General features: G+C 38.4%; 1 protein-coding gene across 11 annotated transcripts in view; it reads left to right on the top strand.

Moving 5' to 3' along the window:
* Positions 1–17324, top strand: part of GRIP1 (glutamate receptor interacting protein 1) — a 620258-nt gene that overhangs the window by 470794 nt on the left and 132140 nt on the right. For all 11 annotated transcript variants that reach the window (XM_069491632.1, XM_069491629.1, XM_069491628.1 and 8 more), the window contains exons 3-4: positions 13937–14072; positions 16281–16426. In XM_069491632.1, coding sequence (XP_069347733.1) covers positions 13937–14072; positions 16281–16426 — 282 coding nt within the window. The remainder of the gene's footprint in view (positions 1–13936; positions 14073–16280; positions 16427–17324) is intronic.

The following is a 17324-nucleotide window of genomic DNA, read 5'->3' as shown; positions in this document are numbered from 1 at the left end:
GCTTCATAAAGTAATTTTTCACACAAAAAAATAACTCACCAAGTAAGTCTCAAGCAGCTTGGAAGAAAATCCGGGAGACAATAACAGAGCACTCTCTAAGACATGCTGTGTCATCAGTGTTCTTTATGACCCAGAGAACAATATCACATAGAAAATATGGACACCAGTGACTCTGGTTCAGAAGGTGAATGTGGAGAAGTTGTAGGAATACCTTAAGCAATTTATTTCACTTCCATTTTCCTTTTCATGTATTCACTTTGAGTTTGTTAATAAGTATAAAATTTAAAAATCTTAATGATAAGAAAGCATTATGCTGTAATTTAATTGGCAGCGTATTCTTTTTTAGTGGTAAATAAAGTAACAATGTGCCTTACAACTGATGGCATCTTGAAGTCAATGAAATACGGTAATTTTTAAAACCATATAGTGCAGTTCTCTCATTTTACAGTTCAGAGATTAAGGCACAGCAAGGGTTTAGTGACTTACCTAAGGCAATATGGCTGGTTTTTCCAGGGCATAATGAACCATTTGCAAATATTTTTCAAGTGGCTGTCCCAAGTTAGCCCCAGACTAACACTTTGTTTTGCTAATCATCACTAATCATATTGTTATGACTTTTAATTCCTTAAGGTCTGTATTTCTTACTAGAATATAAATTCCTTAAGGGCGGGGACTAATTCTATATCATTATTGGTAGATAGCAAGGTGACTAGCATTTACCAAGTGATCAATAGATATTCAGGGGAAATATGGATGGACAGGTGGATGGACGGGTGAATAGAAAGGACTGAAACATTCCAAACTCAGAGTAAGGCTGGAAGACAGTTATATTTGGGTAAGGTGGTGTTATATGTGATGATTAAAGTACCAATACAAAGGACAGAGCCAAAGAGAAAATAGTGGTGACAATATCTGCTCATTCTCTTACTGCTCACCCTAATGCGGAAACTTTCCTTGGTACAAGAGTATAATTGTTTCTCAGGTGGAGCAGAAGAAAAGACCAGGAGAGAATGCTACCTCCTTGTTAGGGCAGAGGAAGCCTAAAGTAGGATGTGAGCACCGTCCTTGACGTAGGCAGCACAGCCTCCCCTAGTTCTGAGCTCCAGCTGGTCTCAGTAGGGCTCTAATCAAACTCAGACTCACTGCAGCAGGTGCCTGGCTTCCCCACAGAGCATCCACAGGGCTCCCCGGATGCCTTGCCTCTCGGTTATCAGCAGTGATTACTCTATTAGTTTTCCATCTGTTCCTTTATTTGAAATGGATCAAGTCTCATAAAACAAGGGAAAGTCAAATAAATACCGTGACACACAGGCGTCTGTAACAAAATGAGGTAGACTGATTTACTGTTGTCCTAGTAGCTTGGAATCTGCCTAAGGCCAGCCTTATTTTTCAGCCCTGTTCTCAATAGGTATTTCATGTATACATTCTTGTGTTCCGGTGTTTAGCAGTTACTTTATGATGAGTCTGAAAATCGATAGCATTCAGTTACATGAGGTGGCAATTTCATGTACTAAGGACCCTAATTTGCAAGTCTCAGTTTCCGTAATCTGTAAAATGGTAGTGTTATCTTCTTCACAGAGTTGTTCTGAAAGATAAGTTAGTTCATCAACGTGAGAACATTTTGAAAAGTATAAAGCTTTAAAATGATGGATAATCTTAAAAAGTATCAGGGATTTCTTCATTTTAATTTCTCTATTCAATCAGGTTGTCTCGCTCATGCTAGATTCATGGGTACTTAGGTATTCATAGAAGAAGGGGGCCAACTGAATGTAGCTCTAAGTCCCACTTTCCCTAATTGTTTAAGAAGTCTGATTTCTTGTTGAAGCTTATCCTCCTTCCATTTTCCTTTCAGGCATAATGGGACCCCAAGCATTGTCCTCTCAGTTGTGTTTGAAGAAGCAACAGCCCCTAAGTGTTTTGCCCCCTCTCTTGAATACTAGCTAACCTACCTAACTCGCTGATGACTAGCTCTCACTAGCTGTAGTGCAGCCTCACCTGACATCTGTGTGTTTCAGCATCTTTCTTCACTTCCAGAGTGTTCTTTCCTTCTCATCCACCCAGCTGCACAAGACACATCTCCCTTGTTGTTCATCTGGACTCCCAGACCAAAAGTTCTGATCATTCTAATCCTGGCATAATCGGTATAGTTTTTTAAAATCTAAACAGTTATTCAACATAAGATACTGACCAAAAGGATACCCAAAAAGACATGCAAGAAGGAAAGATTTCCTCCCAAAATATCTCACTGATTTGCTAAGCAATCTTTGGTACCTCTATTTCTCCAACTGTTAAGTGGAAATGATAGTAATATTGCAAGTAAATATCCTACTTTCATCTAAAGAAGAACTTCAATTTCTAAATACACGTCTATAGCCTACAGGAGACTTTCCTGGTACTCCAGGTTGAGCAGTTATTCTCATTCAGGCTCCCAGGCCATACTGTGGACTAACCATGCTTTGTTGAAATTATTAGTATAGGTGTTTGTCTCTTAAACATGTAGAATGTGAACTGCAGAAAGGTAGAGGCAGTGATTGTTGGTCTCTGAAATATTAACCCCTAGCACAATCTTAGATGTTCAAAAATATTTTTGGATCAAAACAGTCCATAAGTAGCTATAAGAATGTAGTTAACGTCTCTAAGGGAACATTGAAGATCAGGGTAATTTCAAAGTTGGCTGTGCCAATTACTTAAGTTTAACTTGGAAAATCCAGTTTTCAATCACGTCAATAATTTTGAAAATGTGGTTACAACCAATTACAAGTGAAAATTACAGATGGAGAATTTTCCTAAAGGAAAATGATGTGGGGCTCTTGAAGTCAGTGTTATCACTAGGTCTTCTGCCCAGTGCCATTTTCTGGTCCCTGTGGATTCTTACATCTGAAAATCCACCACTCCGGCCAATGTGTGCAGGAAGAGGGGAGGTTTCACTGAGGTGAGCCACTTCCTGTTTCTGATATCTTACATCATGATTTTATTTAAAATATAATGTTAAATGACTACATAGGAATACCTGACTGATAGATTGAGGCACTAATCACTATTCCACAATCCCTACCTGATGTGCACACAAATTACAGTCATCCTAGCATAGGATGTTCTTTGATTGTTACATTGTTCAAATCTGATCCTCTAGGTCAGGGTTTCTTAAGTAAGGTACATGGATAGATCCTGGGGTGGGGGGTTTCCCCATGAATTCCCCTGAAATTATATACTAAATTTTTCTGGGATGAGGGTTTACCACTTTCATTAGATTCTCAAAGTAGTCTTTGACTCCACCAACAGTTAAATATCACTGCTAATTGTTTTGTCTTATAACAATCAAAATACAGAAGAAGATTGGCAATCTACATACCTGGAATTTTCCAACATCCAAATAATAACAGTAAAGATAACAATAACACCATGGCTAACATATATCGAACACTTACTATGTGGCAGGTACTATTATAAGTTCCTTAAAAGAATTTTGTCACTTAACCTTCACCACACCCCATAGGGTAGATACTGTTATCCCAATTTTAAAGGTAAGGAAACTAAGATCCAGAAAAACTAAGTAACTTGTTAATAAGTTGTGACATTGGAAAGCTTGATAGAAAAATTTGACAATTAAATAACTGATTTTGGAGAAGTGGAAGCTGAAAGAATTCTAGTATAGCCATATTTTATAAGCAGTGATTTTTTTTTTAACTTAATGCTTTAGGAGACACATGATATCTGAATCAGTTATACCAAAAAGACAGTCAGTATCTCTGTGCTATCTATTTTTTTTAAAAAATCTTGATGTATATCACGTATTTTCAGAGGTCACAGATTTTTATATTTGTTATTGTATATTGTATATCCCCTTTCTTTTGAAGTGCTCCAAGCAACATACAGATATGAATCCGTTCCTCCGCATCACTGCATAAGATAAATACCTATCATAATTTTGTTTCACATGAATATTTGTGCCAGGTAATATTTATGAGGTGTACATCCCTGGCGCCCATCTAATTTATGCTCAGACTCCTAGGGGATGAGAAAAATTCTAGTACATCCCTCATGTCACTACACAGAGGTGGAAAGTGCCCAAAGACCTCTCTGCTAGTGTGGGTGGCAAGCGGGGAGAGTGAAAAATGCTGCAGTTCATCACAGAAACCCGGCTTTGATCCCCACAGCTTTGCTGAACCAGGGGATGTTAGGAGGAGTTTGAAATGAGTATTGGAAAAAGCATCTGTTTATTTCCTGAGGGGGATGAACTTCCCGGTGGCACCACTAAAAGTAATCTATGGATAAAACCGTAGTGTGAGCAATGATATCTTTCTGCAATAGTACACAGATGTAACTAAAGTATTCTGGTATGGGCCCCGGTCCCCTGGCTAAGGCATGGGTAAAAATAATCAACCAAGTAAGCTCAGGGAAATAACTGTCAGGTCCTGTGCGAGTTCTGCTCCTTTACCATGTTGCTTCTGTGCCATCCTGCAATAATTCTGTTGGCCACGAGCCAGTGCTCACCGCCCCGTCGTAATCCCCTGGGTTGGGACCTGCTAATGATCCAGGCACCATCCTAGACACTGATGATACAGCAGGGAACAAAACTCTATCTCTGACAACAGCATTTCAAAATCTGTGGCTTATAGTATGGAGTTTTCATCAATAGTGTATTTCTTCCTTCCTTCCTTCCTTTCCTTTTTTTTGACAGTCTTGCTCTGTCACCCAGTCTATAGGGCAGTGGTAGCATCATAGCTCACTGCAACCTCTGTCTCAAAAAAATAACCAAAAAAAATGCAAAAATCTTTGACAAACTTCAAACCCATTTATGACAAAAAACTCATAAAAATAGGAATGGGGGAAACTTCCTCAACTTTATAAAGAATATCTACAAAAAACATACAGCTAACATAATACTTAATGATGAAACACTGAACGCTTTCTCCATAAGATACGAATAAGGTAAGGATGTTCACTCTTACCACTCCTTTTTTTTTTTTTTAATATTTTGGGGTTTTTTTATTTCTCTTTTTTCTTTTTCTTTTTCTTTTTGGTAGAGATAGGGTCTCACTCTTGCTCAGACTGGTGTCCAACTCCTGAGCTCAAGTAGTCCTCCCAACTCGGCCTCCCAGAGTGCTAGGATTACAGGCATGAGCCACTGTGCCTGGCCTCACCACTCTTATTCATCATAGCACTGGAATTTCAGCCAGAAACGTATATAGATTAAAAATAAAGACATAAAACCGTCCCTATTTGCAGATGACATGATTGTCTATATAGAAAACCTAAAGAATTCACAAAGAAGAAAACATTCCCAGAACTAGTAAGTGAGTTCATCAAGAGCACAGAATACAAGGTAAATACACAAAAATCAATTGGATATCTATATACTAGCAATGAATATATGTACATTAAAATTAATAATAAATACCATTTACAATTGTTCAAAAAAATGAAATACTTAGATGTAAAACTAACAAAATATATACAGAACTTACATACTGAAAACTATAAAAGCTGATTAAAAAAATTATAGACGTTCTAAATAATTGGAGAGATAAAACCATGGTTATGGACTGAAAGGTTCATCACAGTAAAGATATTAATTCTTTCTAAACTGATAGACAGGTTTAACACAAATCCTACCAAAATTCCAGCAAAATATTTTGTAACTATAGACAAGATTATTCTAAAATTTATATAGAAAGACAAAGGAATAATTTTTCAAAAGAAAAATAAAGTCAGTCTGCCCAATTTCAAAATGTATTATATAGTTTCTTCAGTAATGAAGACTGTGTGGCATTGATGGAGGAGTGGAACAAAACAGAGGACCCAGAAAATATGCCACACAGTCTTTATTACTTTACTACTTTATTACAGACTCACACAACTATGCTAAACTGGTTTTTGACAAGATGCAAAAGCAATTTAATAGAGGGAAAGTAGCCTACTCAACAAATGGTGCTGGAGTAATTGGATATCTGTAGGCCAAAAAAAAGTGGGGGAAGAAAGGAAAAAAAAGAACTTTAACTAAATTCTCAAACCCTATATAAAAAGTTACTCAAAAATTGGATCACAGTCTTAAATATAAACCATAATATTATGAAAACTGTAGGAATTATTTATAAACTGTAGGAAAAACATAATAGAAAATTTTCAGGATCTAAAGTTTAGCCAAAAGTTCCTAGACTTGACAAAACCATGATCCAATAAAGGAAAAATTTGTCAATTTGACTTCATCAAAATTAAAAATGTTTGCTCTATGTTAAGACCTCGTTAAGATGAATAGAAAATCTACAGATGGCGAGAAAATATCGGCAAACCTTGTATTCAGCAAACAACTAGGGTACAAGGAATCTCTATGTTCTTTTCTTTCAACTGTATGTGAATCTATAATTATCTCAAAATTAAAAGTTTAATTGTTTTACCAATGTCCCATTAGTGCCTATCTTATTCAATTGGTCTGGGGTGGCCCAGGCATCAGTATTTTAAAAGCTCCTCAGGTAATTCTAACTTGCAGCTAGCGTAGAGAAAACTGTAAATTGAACTATAGGACTTGCTTTCCCCAGAACCCATGTAATCTCCCACCATTTGTTATTCCTTTGCCTTTAACACCTCTCCTTTCTCCAGGTGCCTTACCAAGGCTATCTTTAAGACAGCTCGGGAATAACTTCTGGAAGGAGCTATCCAGAGCACTGCCTGCGCACACTGATTAGGGACCCTCCCAGCTGCACCACTAGCACCCTTTACTCTTGTCAGAACCCTTATCACTGGCTGTTACAATTATCACTCGAGTCTGCCTTCCCTCTTTCAGAAACTTTTATTACAATTGTCTGCGTTGTCATTTCCTGTTCATTTAGCTCTTGGGTTTTAGGGACGTGGCAAAGATTAGGGGTAAATGCTCCTTTTCTGTCTAAGCCTAACTACACTTTCTAAATAAGCAATGAGACAAGAATTTCCAGACATGAGGGATGTACAGCCCAGACCAAGGTCATTATGCTGGACCTTTATCCTATGCAAAAAAACAGCTTTAGAAAACAATGAGATAGTCTGATATGGGTTCTGAATGCCCTGTGCCTATGATACTTCTTTTCTTTTTTTGTTTTTTTATTTGTTTGGGTTTTTTTTTTTTGTTGTTTTGGTGTTTTATATGTCCAAGCAGGTCCAGACTCTGACCAATTTTGGGAGGCAAACACTGGGGACTTTGCCAGCCTCCCCACCCCAGGTCCCTGCTTCCAGAGGGCTAGTTCATTTTATAGTCTCTTGCATGGGAGGTGTGATTGGTGGTGTGATGTCCAGTCATAATTCCATCACCACCTCCAGGGAGGCTTCCTAGGCAGGTTCTCTATTTTGTTTCATAGCAATGTCAAACATCAAGCTCACATACTTTGGGAACACAGTTTTTTACAGAATCTTTGCAAGGATACATGTTCCATTTTTGCAATAATATAAAATATATCTTGTGCCAAAAAAAAATTCTATTGGCACTTTTATTAATACTGTTAACTTTATAGATTAATCTGGGGAGAATTGACACACTTTTGATGTTAAATTATGCTACCCACTGGAATATTAGTTTCTAGATGGCAGGGGTTTTATCCATTTGTTCAGTGATGTATCACCAATGCCTAGAACATTGCTTTGCACATAATAAGTGCTCGATTTTTATTGAATGAATGAATGGGATGCCTTTCCATTTATTCTGATCTTATCTCCTTCAGAAGTACTTTAAAGTTTTTTCATATAGATCTTGCACATTTTGGGGGTTTTTTCCCCAAAGAATTTTACCTTTCGGTTATTGTAAATGGGGTTTTCCATGATAACCTCTAACTGGCTATGTTTTGTCTATATAAAGGAAAAGGTTTTCTGCATAGTAATTTTGCAACCTTCTATGTTTTTAAATTTCCTTATTTGTTTGTAAGAACTTTTTCATAATTTGTTTTCACTAAGCATCACTATTACTTTCTTAAAACTTTTTGGAGTTCAGTAATTAAAAAGATTGAATTACAAACCCAAAGAAAAACAGCAAACAACTAAATTCCATTCTATCAGTGGGATTCTTGCTGGTTATGTTGAATAAGTAATGGTGTAGATGTAAACCTGCAATTTATTTTCTAACATAATTAAATATGGTGATTAAGGAAAACATCCAAACCAGAACCATCTCTTTCCTCGATACTTGGACATCATCTGTTCCCTGTGCTGCTTGCTAATTTGAAGACTACAATGCTTGCTACAAGGTCCTCTTAATTTGGGGAGGGATATTTGCAATTCAAATCACAAAAGAAAGAAATTGTCAGTATGTATTGACTTGCCCAAGTACTGCTGTTTTACTGCAGTGTTTGTTCAGTAAGCCTTGATATATAAGTGAACTCATGCAAATGAATGCATCTGTCTTCATTTCTCTTTGCCATTAGGTCATTATGCAGACATTAAACACCAAAAAAGACACAAAATGATTGATTAGTCAAGTGGAGATTGCAAGTTAGCAGAAAGCAAACTCCAGAAGGTTCCTCCCTCTCCAGACTGCTTCTTCTCTCCCACCCCCCTTCAGAAATACCCATTAAAGATTTAGTCAATCCTTCAGAGACCAGAGATACTTATTGGTAGTTAACATTCTTGTGATTCAGCAAATTTTCTTGCAGCAATGTTCTATCTTTACTCCTGAGTTTTGCCTAATTTATATTCCGTCTTTGGTCTGCTCTGCTCAGCTAATCCTGGTGGGTAAGTACAGCAGATAGGACAGAAGACAAACTGTGAAATAGATGTTGCATTTGGAACCTCAAGCCTTTGTTTCACACTGTTGCCAGGACTGGCTCCTCTGTGGCTGCCTTCCTCCGGACTCACACTGGCAGTTTGTGACTTTGCCTTTGTGACTAGGCTATGAGCAAGCATCTTGAGGATAATGGCCTTAACTTTTTCCATCTTAAGAGTTTTATTGTTTGGCTCATAGTAGGCATTCAATAAATGCTTGAATCAATGAATGCACAAATTACTCAATTAACTGATGCATGAATATTTTCTTTCTTTTACATTGTTAAAAATAGCTCTTAGGAAAATATTTGAGATATTTTTAAATGAGAGAGTAATTGACTATTAATGGTTTAAAAAGTAGCCAGATAATAGATTTATATTTTAACAAAGATCAAATGAAACTAAAGGAATTGAGCTTTTCTAGATTTTCAAGATTCAGCCAGAAGTCTGGAAGGACCTGGGTTTCTTCTGGAAAAAACGACGTTGTCCACCTCCCACAAGGCTGTACCTGCGTACTGGTATCCCATTTTATGCAGGAAGCATGTCCTCAAAAACCTGAGTAGGAGTAAAGTTTTTATGAATTGAAACTTACCTCTCACATGCCTGGTATTATTATTTCAAGTTGCTTCTTTGTGAATTTCTGATTGACCTTTAAGACAGGCACTTAAAAAACTATGCTTCCAACTCTAGAAATAAAGATCTATGATCAAATGATTAAATATACAGGATTACTCTGCATATTTAAAAAAGATACAAAGAATCCTTTTTTGGGCAAAATTTGGGGGCACATTACATCTCTGTAATATGAATGGTCACCATCATCTATTGTCATTTGAGTTACTTAATTAACTTTATTTTAAATACTTTATACCTAGCCTTCTGCCAACAAGGATTTATAGGAGTTGTTTAGTGAGTTGATGTCTTCAAATATCAGTTGGGCCTATGTATGTTTTCGTGGGATTTCTGGGGGTTGTTTTTTTTTGTTTGTTTTAAGGGGCACAGGTGAAATGTTCACAGTGATAGGCTTTTGTTGCCAATGCTTCTGGTAAGTGATGTAAAAGGTCCTGTACTTTTATGAACTTTAAGAATATTTATATTTTTGTTTGTTTGTTTATTGAGACAGGGTCTTGCTCTGTTGCCCAAGTGAAAGTACAGTGGTGCCATCATAGTTCACTGTAACCTCAAACTCCTGGGCTCAAACCATCTTCCTGCCTCAGCCTCCCAAGTACCTGGAACTACAAGTGCACACCATCATGCCTGGCTAATTAAAAAAAATTTTTTTGTAGAGATGGGTTCCTCCTATGTTACCTATGCTGGTCTCAAACTCCTGGCGTCAAGCGATCCTCCACCATTGGCCTCCCAAAGTACTGGGATGACAGGCATGAGCCACTGAGCATGGCCGGCTTTTGATTCTTGAATTTTAATTTTTGTTTGGTCTTGCATACAAAATGTAGTAAATGAAGCTGATATCATACACACTCAAAGACCCTTCCTTGGCTTCTACTTTAAAAGGCAGTAACAAATCATATATATAGTGTCAGAGACTGCCATGAAAAAGTAGGCTTCCAAGCCAGAAGCAGTGGCCTGCGCCTATGGTCCCAGCTACTCAGGAGGCTGAGGTGGGAGGATCACTTGAGCCCAGGAGTTTGAGGTTGCTGTGAGCTGTGTTGGTGCCACCACACTCCAACCTCCACCCTGGATGACACAGCAAGATCCTGTCTCTAAAAATGAAAAAAAAATTGAAAAGGCAGGCTTCCAGTGATGGTATGTGCTAGGGTACTAAAGTCACAGGAACCGGCAATCTTGAAACCACTGTCTTGAGTGACATTCTCTACATCGCTGAGGAAATGAGTGGTCTGCCGCGCCTTGCCTCCTTTCCCCAAGTCCTCAGATGAGAGATTATTTCCTTACCTAACATGACTTGATTTTTTCACCGGCCAGTGGAATAATATACTAGCAGCAACAATTTAAAACCCTTTATGATAAGCATTCATAGAGATATTTGAAATTATAATTAACTGTATATGTAATTAAGGAAAGGGCCAAGGTATGCAAATAATCTTTTTTTATTTGACTTTGAAAAAGCAAGTTAGTTTGTTCATATGAATGTGAGTCTTTGATGTTCTAGAAGTTCATCACCTCTGAAATTCATAACCTGGTTCAGGAGGAGTTGGAAAATTGGACAATTTTCCCCCATTCCTACTCAGAAAGTGTGTATGCAGAGTGGGGAATAACATCACAGAGAATTTTGTAATAAAACAGTATTTATCATGATTAGCCTCTGGATAGGTAAATATTGACTCTACTCATTTTTATTTCTGAAAGGAAGGATATTCTTTTAGTCTTTGTGCCTTCTGTTTTGCCTAAAATCAAAATATTTGTGTTCCCTCTTGGTGTATAGATATTATCCCCACAAGATCCATGAGAGTTTTAAATTTTATAAGTAGAGAATGAGAGATTTGTGGCAGTTACCCAGAAATATTAAGGACCAACCCTGCCTTGCCATACTGTAACATACACTGCAAGAATGACATGAGCCATTGTACTTTTTTTTAATTGTAATAGATTTAGGGGGTACAAGTTGAATTCTGTTACATGTATATACTGTATAGTGGTGTGGAGTCTGGGCTTTTGATGTACCCATCACCTGAGTAGTGTACACTGTGTCCCATAGGTAATTTTTTTATCCCTCATCCCCTCCTAACTTCCCCTCTTTTGAGTTTCCAATGTCGATTATACCACTCTATGTGCCTTATATAGCCATACTTAGCTCCCACTTAAGTGAGAACATACAGCATTTATTTTTGTATTCCTCAGTTACTTCACTTAGGATAATGGCCTCCAGGTCCATCTAAGTTGCTGCAAAAGACATAATTTCATTCTTTCTTATTGCTGAGTTGTACTCCATGGTATAAGTATACCACATTTTCTTAGTCCACTAATCAGTTCCTGGGCACTTAGGTTGATTTCAGAGCTTTGCAATTGTGAATTGTGCTGCAATAAAATATAAGTACAAGTGTCTTTTTGATACAATGATTTCTTTTCTTCTGGGTAGATACCCAGTAGTGGGATTGCAGAATCGAATGGTAGATCTACTTTTAGTTCTTTGAGAAATTTCCACACTGATCTCTATAAAGGTTGAACTAACTTATATGCCCACCAACAGTGTAAAAACGTTCACTTTTCACTCATCCTCACCAACATCTATTTTTTGACTTATTAATAATGGCCATTCTAATTGGAATAGGATATCTCATTATGGTTTTAATTTGCATTTCCCTGATGATTAGTGACGTTGAGCATTTTTTATATGTTTCGTGGCCATTTATATATCTTCTTCCGAAAAATGCCTGTTCATATCATTTGCCCACTTTTTAAAATTTTTTTTTTTATTTCTTGAAATTATGGGGGTACAAACATTTTGGTTACATGTTAAGACTTTGCCACATCCCAACCATGATTTGAGACGTGCCCTTCCCCCCCTACAACATTCATCACATTCATTAGTTGTGAGTTTACCCACCCCCAACCCCCTGCCCCCAAAGAATACTACTACTATGTAAGCACCTTAGTGTTGATCAGTCAGTGCCAGTTTGATGGCGCGTATATGTGTTGCCTATTCTTCCATTCTTGTGATACCTCACTTTGGAGGATGGCATTTGCCCACTTTTTAAGGAAGTTGTTTGGTTATTTTTTTCTTGCTGAGTTGTTTGAGTTCCTTGTAGATTCTGGATATTAGTGCTTTGTTGGGCACATAGTTTATGAATATTTTCTCCCATTCTATAGGTTGTTCATTAACTCTTTTGATTTATTTCTTTTTCTGTGCAGAAACTTTTTAGTTTAATTAGGTCTCATTTGTCTATTTTTTTATTCTATTGCATTTGCTTTTGGGGTCTTAATCATAAATTATTTACCTAGGCTAATTTCTAGAGGGTTTTTCCTAGGCTTTCTCTTAGGATTTGTATTGTTTCAGGTCTTTACGTTTAAGTTTTAAACCATCTTGAGTTAATTTTTGTATATGGTGAGAGATAGGGATCCAGTTTCATTCTCCTTCATATGGCTAACCAATTTTCCCGCCACCATTTATTGAATGGTATGTCCTTTCTCTAGTGCATGTTCTGGTCTGCTTTGTTGAGGATCATTTGGTTGTAGGCATATGGTTTTATTTCTGAGTTCTCTATTCTGTTCCATTGATCTATGTGTCTGTTTTTATGTCAGTACCAGGCTGTTTTGGTTACTATAGCCTAGTAGTATAACTTGAAGCCAGGTAAATGATGCCTTCAGTTTTGTTCTTTTTGCTTAGGATTGCTCTGGCTATTCTGTACTTCCTTTTTTTTTTTTTTAGACAGAGTCTCGCTTTGTTGCCCAGGCTAGAAGAGTACCATGGTGTCAGCCTAGCTCACAGCAAACTCAAACTCCTGGGCTTAAGCGATCCTACTGCCTCAGCCTCCTGAGTAGCTGGGACTACAGACATGTGCCACCATGCCTGCCTAATTTTTTCTATATATATTTTTAGTTGGCCAGATAATTTCTTTCTATTTTTAGTAGAGAAGGGGTCTCACTCTTGCTCAGGCTGGTCTTGAACTCCTGACCTTGAGCAATCCACCTGCCTCGGCCTCCCAGAGTGCTAGGATTACAAGCATGAGCCACCACGCCCGGCCTGTACTTCCTTTTTGAAAGACAAAAAAGTGGAGAGTCAATGGTATTTTTCTTGAACCTGTAGAAAGCATTCTTCTCCTGTCATTGGCTTCCTATGCTGACATGTACCATAAGCATGGAGTCTGCTGCCGAACTATACACGTTTGTATTACTATTTAAAATTCTGTTCTAACTCCTTACCTTACTATTTTGAACTGTTTTGTTTAGAGTTACAAGGAGAGAAACCTAGAAAGTCACTTGAAAATGGCAGAAAACAAAGGGCGATATTATCATTTGTACATGAGACAATTGAGACTATTTATTGTCAACCTGGAACGAACTGCCCCACTGGTACCCATTTTAATAACTTCTAATGGAATATCTGCCTCAGCTTTATCTGCATACACATCTTTATGAAATATTCTGTAAGTTACAATGGAAAGAGGCCATAGATATCTGTTCTCATAAAAGAAAAAGTAGAAAGAGTTTCTGGGGAGGAGTCACTTAACCACACACAAAATGACATTTGTGATTTTACTCTCATTTAATAAGGCAAATGCTTTTCTTTTAACAGAGGAATTCAAGGGCTCCACGGTCGTTGAACTGATGAAGAAGGAAGGCACTACCCTCGGTCTGACAGTATCAGGAGGAATTGATAAGGATGGCAAGCCAAGGGTATCTAATCTGCGGCAAGGAGGAATTGCTGCTCGGTAACTACCTCTCAGGGAAATCTGGGGAAAAAAAAGACTGGGTGTAATTAATTCAAAAATTAAATCTACATCAGAAAAGGTCACCAATAAATAAATGACAGCTGCCATCTGCTGGGCAGCACATCCCAGCAGCAGCACAGTGGGGCATGTCTCAGAAGCTACTTCCCAGGACTGCCTGCGTGGCTGTCCTGGCCTATGCTGAAGTCACTGGGGAGATTCCTGTGTCATCTCAAGAGCTGCCAGGCCCTCATAAGGTTTTTAATTTTTAAAAGCCTAGATGGATCTAGTCCCCAAATGTGCCACTAAACAGCAGATAAGCTGCAGTGGGGATGAGAAACTCTGATTATCTACATGTGGAACAGAGGACCTAGCCTATAACGTATATGGGGGAACAGCCCCAGAGGGACAAGGCTAGCCTAGGAAGAGTGGGGGACCCAGCCTCCAGTTTCTAAGTAAAAGTTTTCTTTGTCCCACATCTTCTCTAGTTTCCTACTTGTGAGATTTTCCTTTTCACCAAGACAAAGAGATGGTTTCTGAAAGGACAGAAGGCTTAGAGGAGGAGGCCTCACCTGCCCTTCTTTCCAAGAATTGCAAATTGCACTAGTCATTGCCAAAGGCAAAATGTCCTGGATACAGGTCAGGGGTGAGCTTGCTGTGCAGATACATTCGAAATTTACCTAAGAAAGAAGGGTTGGAATGATCAGGTTTCATTAAAAGTGAGGATAATGTACCTTAAATCCTGGACACCAGTATTCTTACCCACATAATTCCAAGTTAAATTTTAGAGTTTTTGCTTTATAGAGTGTCATCCGAAATGGTGATTACTTTTAACGATCAGCCTATTTTTACAGTTTATAAGCTTAATCCAATCATTTGCTCCATGATCGGAAGATGTTGTTTGTAAGAGAGGTTGATGTGAACACAAGCACTGCAGTCTGCTTTCTTTAGGCTTTTAAGACTTTTTTTCCACACCCACAGCCTTTCTTTTATATGAGTCATGGCCAGTCCACGATGCTAGGGCATCCTGTCTCCAGGCTTCTTTGTGTCTAGCCTTGAAGCAAGTGTGAATGGAAGGAGCTGAGGACTGGCATTGTCAGTTGTATTAATGCTGTAATTAAAAGTAGTGCTATGTCAGTTATATTGAGTACTAAAAATGACCAAATATTCATTAAGGCACTACCATCTTACAGGGAATAAATCAAAATAATTAAAAATAAAGTCCTTGCCCTTCAGGGGTTATAATCTATTGGGGGAGATAAGATATAAAAAACATGAAAGGTTTGAGAGGAGTAATGGCCTTGCATGACAGTAAACAGCAACAACACAGGAGTCATCGCAGAGCACTAGGCAGTGAAGTTGCTGTGAGTGTCAGCAGACCTGAGGTACGAGCCACTGCACGTGCTGTGGGCTGCAGTCGACTAGGACGCTTTCTGAAGGAAGAATGATTGGAACTGGATTATATAAAATAAATGCATTAGCTATATCTATTTGGGGAGAAAATATGATCGAAGGTCCTTATCACTGGCAGGAGTTCTAACTCCCATTATTGGTCTTGCTACTGGCTCTTGGTTTAGAAGTAGAGTCTGACCAACAGCCCAGGAGCAGCGGAAGTTCTATGGTGGTAAAGACAGGTGAGAATGTTACTGAAACCCAATACTTGCTTTGTAATTTCTTCTTCACCAATACTCTTTTTATCCGTCCTGCTGTAAGCAATAAACAGCAAAATAAGCTGACCCTTTCCTTAGTCCTGGACAAACTCCCAGTGAAGATATTAAAGGCTGTGAAATGTGCAAAAGGCAAGCAGCAAAAATGAGAAGGAATGAGGAAAAAAGACCTAGCATGTCTAGGATATGGATCCAATGCCAACTTTTTAGGGCAAAGCAACTAAAAAAAAACGTTTCTCTTAATTTTATTTACAGTGCATTTAAAATTAAAGAGGCAAAAGGTTAGGAAAAAATCAGAGACAGCAACAGACCCAGAGCAAGGTTTACAAGGTATCACAGACAGCAGGAGTGAAAGGGATCTTTTGACTCATCTGCCCATGGCTGGCTCCTACCTTCAGGGCCAGCCATCTCCTGGGAGGCGGGGATGTCTGCCACGTGGGCCCAGTGGGACTGCATGCTTATTCATGAAGGGGAAATGGAAAAGGGCATCAGACTGGCCTGTGGAGAGGATGGGTCCACTGAAGCGACGTTGTCTGTTTTGCAGAAGTGACCAGCTGGATGTAGGGGACTACATCAAAGCCGTGAACGGGATCAACCTCGCCAAATTCCGCCACGATGAGATCATCAGCTTGCTGAAGAATGTCGGGGAAAGAGTGGTTCTTGAAGTGGAGTACGAGCTTCCGCCAGTTTGTAAGTATAGTAGCCCCCTTTATCTGCAGGGGATACAGTCTAAGACCCCCAGCGGATGCCTGAAACCAAGGATAGTACCAAGCCCTATAGATACTATGTTTTTTTTTCTATGCCTCAACCCTATGATAAAGTTTACTCTATAAATTAGGCATGGTAAGAGCTTAACAACGATACTACTAATAAAGTAGAGCAATTATAACAATATACTGCCATCATTACTGTTGTGCTTTGGGGCCATTATTAAGTAAAATAAGGGTTTCTTGAACACCGGCACTGAAAAACCGAGCAAGTCAATCTGAGAACAGGACAGCCACTAAGTGACTAACAGGCAGGTGATGTAGACAGTGTGGGTGCACTGGATGAAGGAGTGGTTCCTTGACCACAGCGGGATGGAGTAGATTATGTGAGATTTCATCCTGCTGCTCATAACAGCATGCAATTTAAAACTTATGAATAGTTTATTTCTGAAATTTGCCATTTAATATTTTCAGACCGTGGATAACTGAAACCATGGAAAGTAAAACCTCACGTAAGGGGTGACTACTGAAATCACAACCCATGGGTGGAACAGCAGCACCACATTTTTTCCTAAAGCAATAAGCTTCTTAATTTTTTCCCTTTGCCATCAGTATCTCATTACAGGAATGTCAGAGTTTCTTGATATTCAAAAATTAATTAAATTGAAAAACTTGTAGCCCACTCAGGAAGAATTAAAAAGAGCATAGGTGTCAGTGAAATTATATAGGACCTGTGTTCCATTAGGATGATCTGTGAACATTGTGTTTACCACTTAAGATATTTTAATAAACAGTCAACATATTTGTAAGATCTATGCACTAAGAACCATGCAGGCTTTGTAAATTAGTGACTAGGTTTAGCAAAATCATGTCTCGCATGT

This window comes from Eulemur rufifrons, chromosome 16 (assembly GCF_041146395.1).
Source record: "Eulemur rufifrons isolate Redbay chromosome 16, OSU_ERuf_1, whole genome shotgun sequence".
Taxonomy (NCBI): domain Eukaryota; kingdom Metazoa; phylum Chordata; class Mammalia; order Primates; family Lemuridae; genus Eulemur; species Eulemur rufifrons.
Note: the sequence above shows the minus strand (reverse complement) of the source record. Positions and strands in the feature narration are given on the sequence as shown.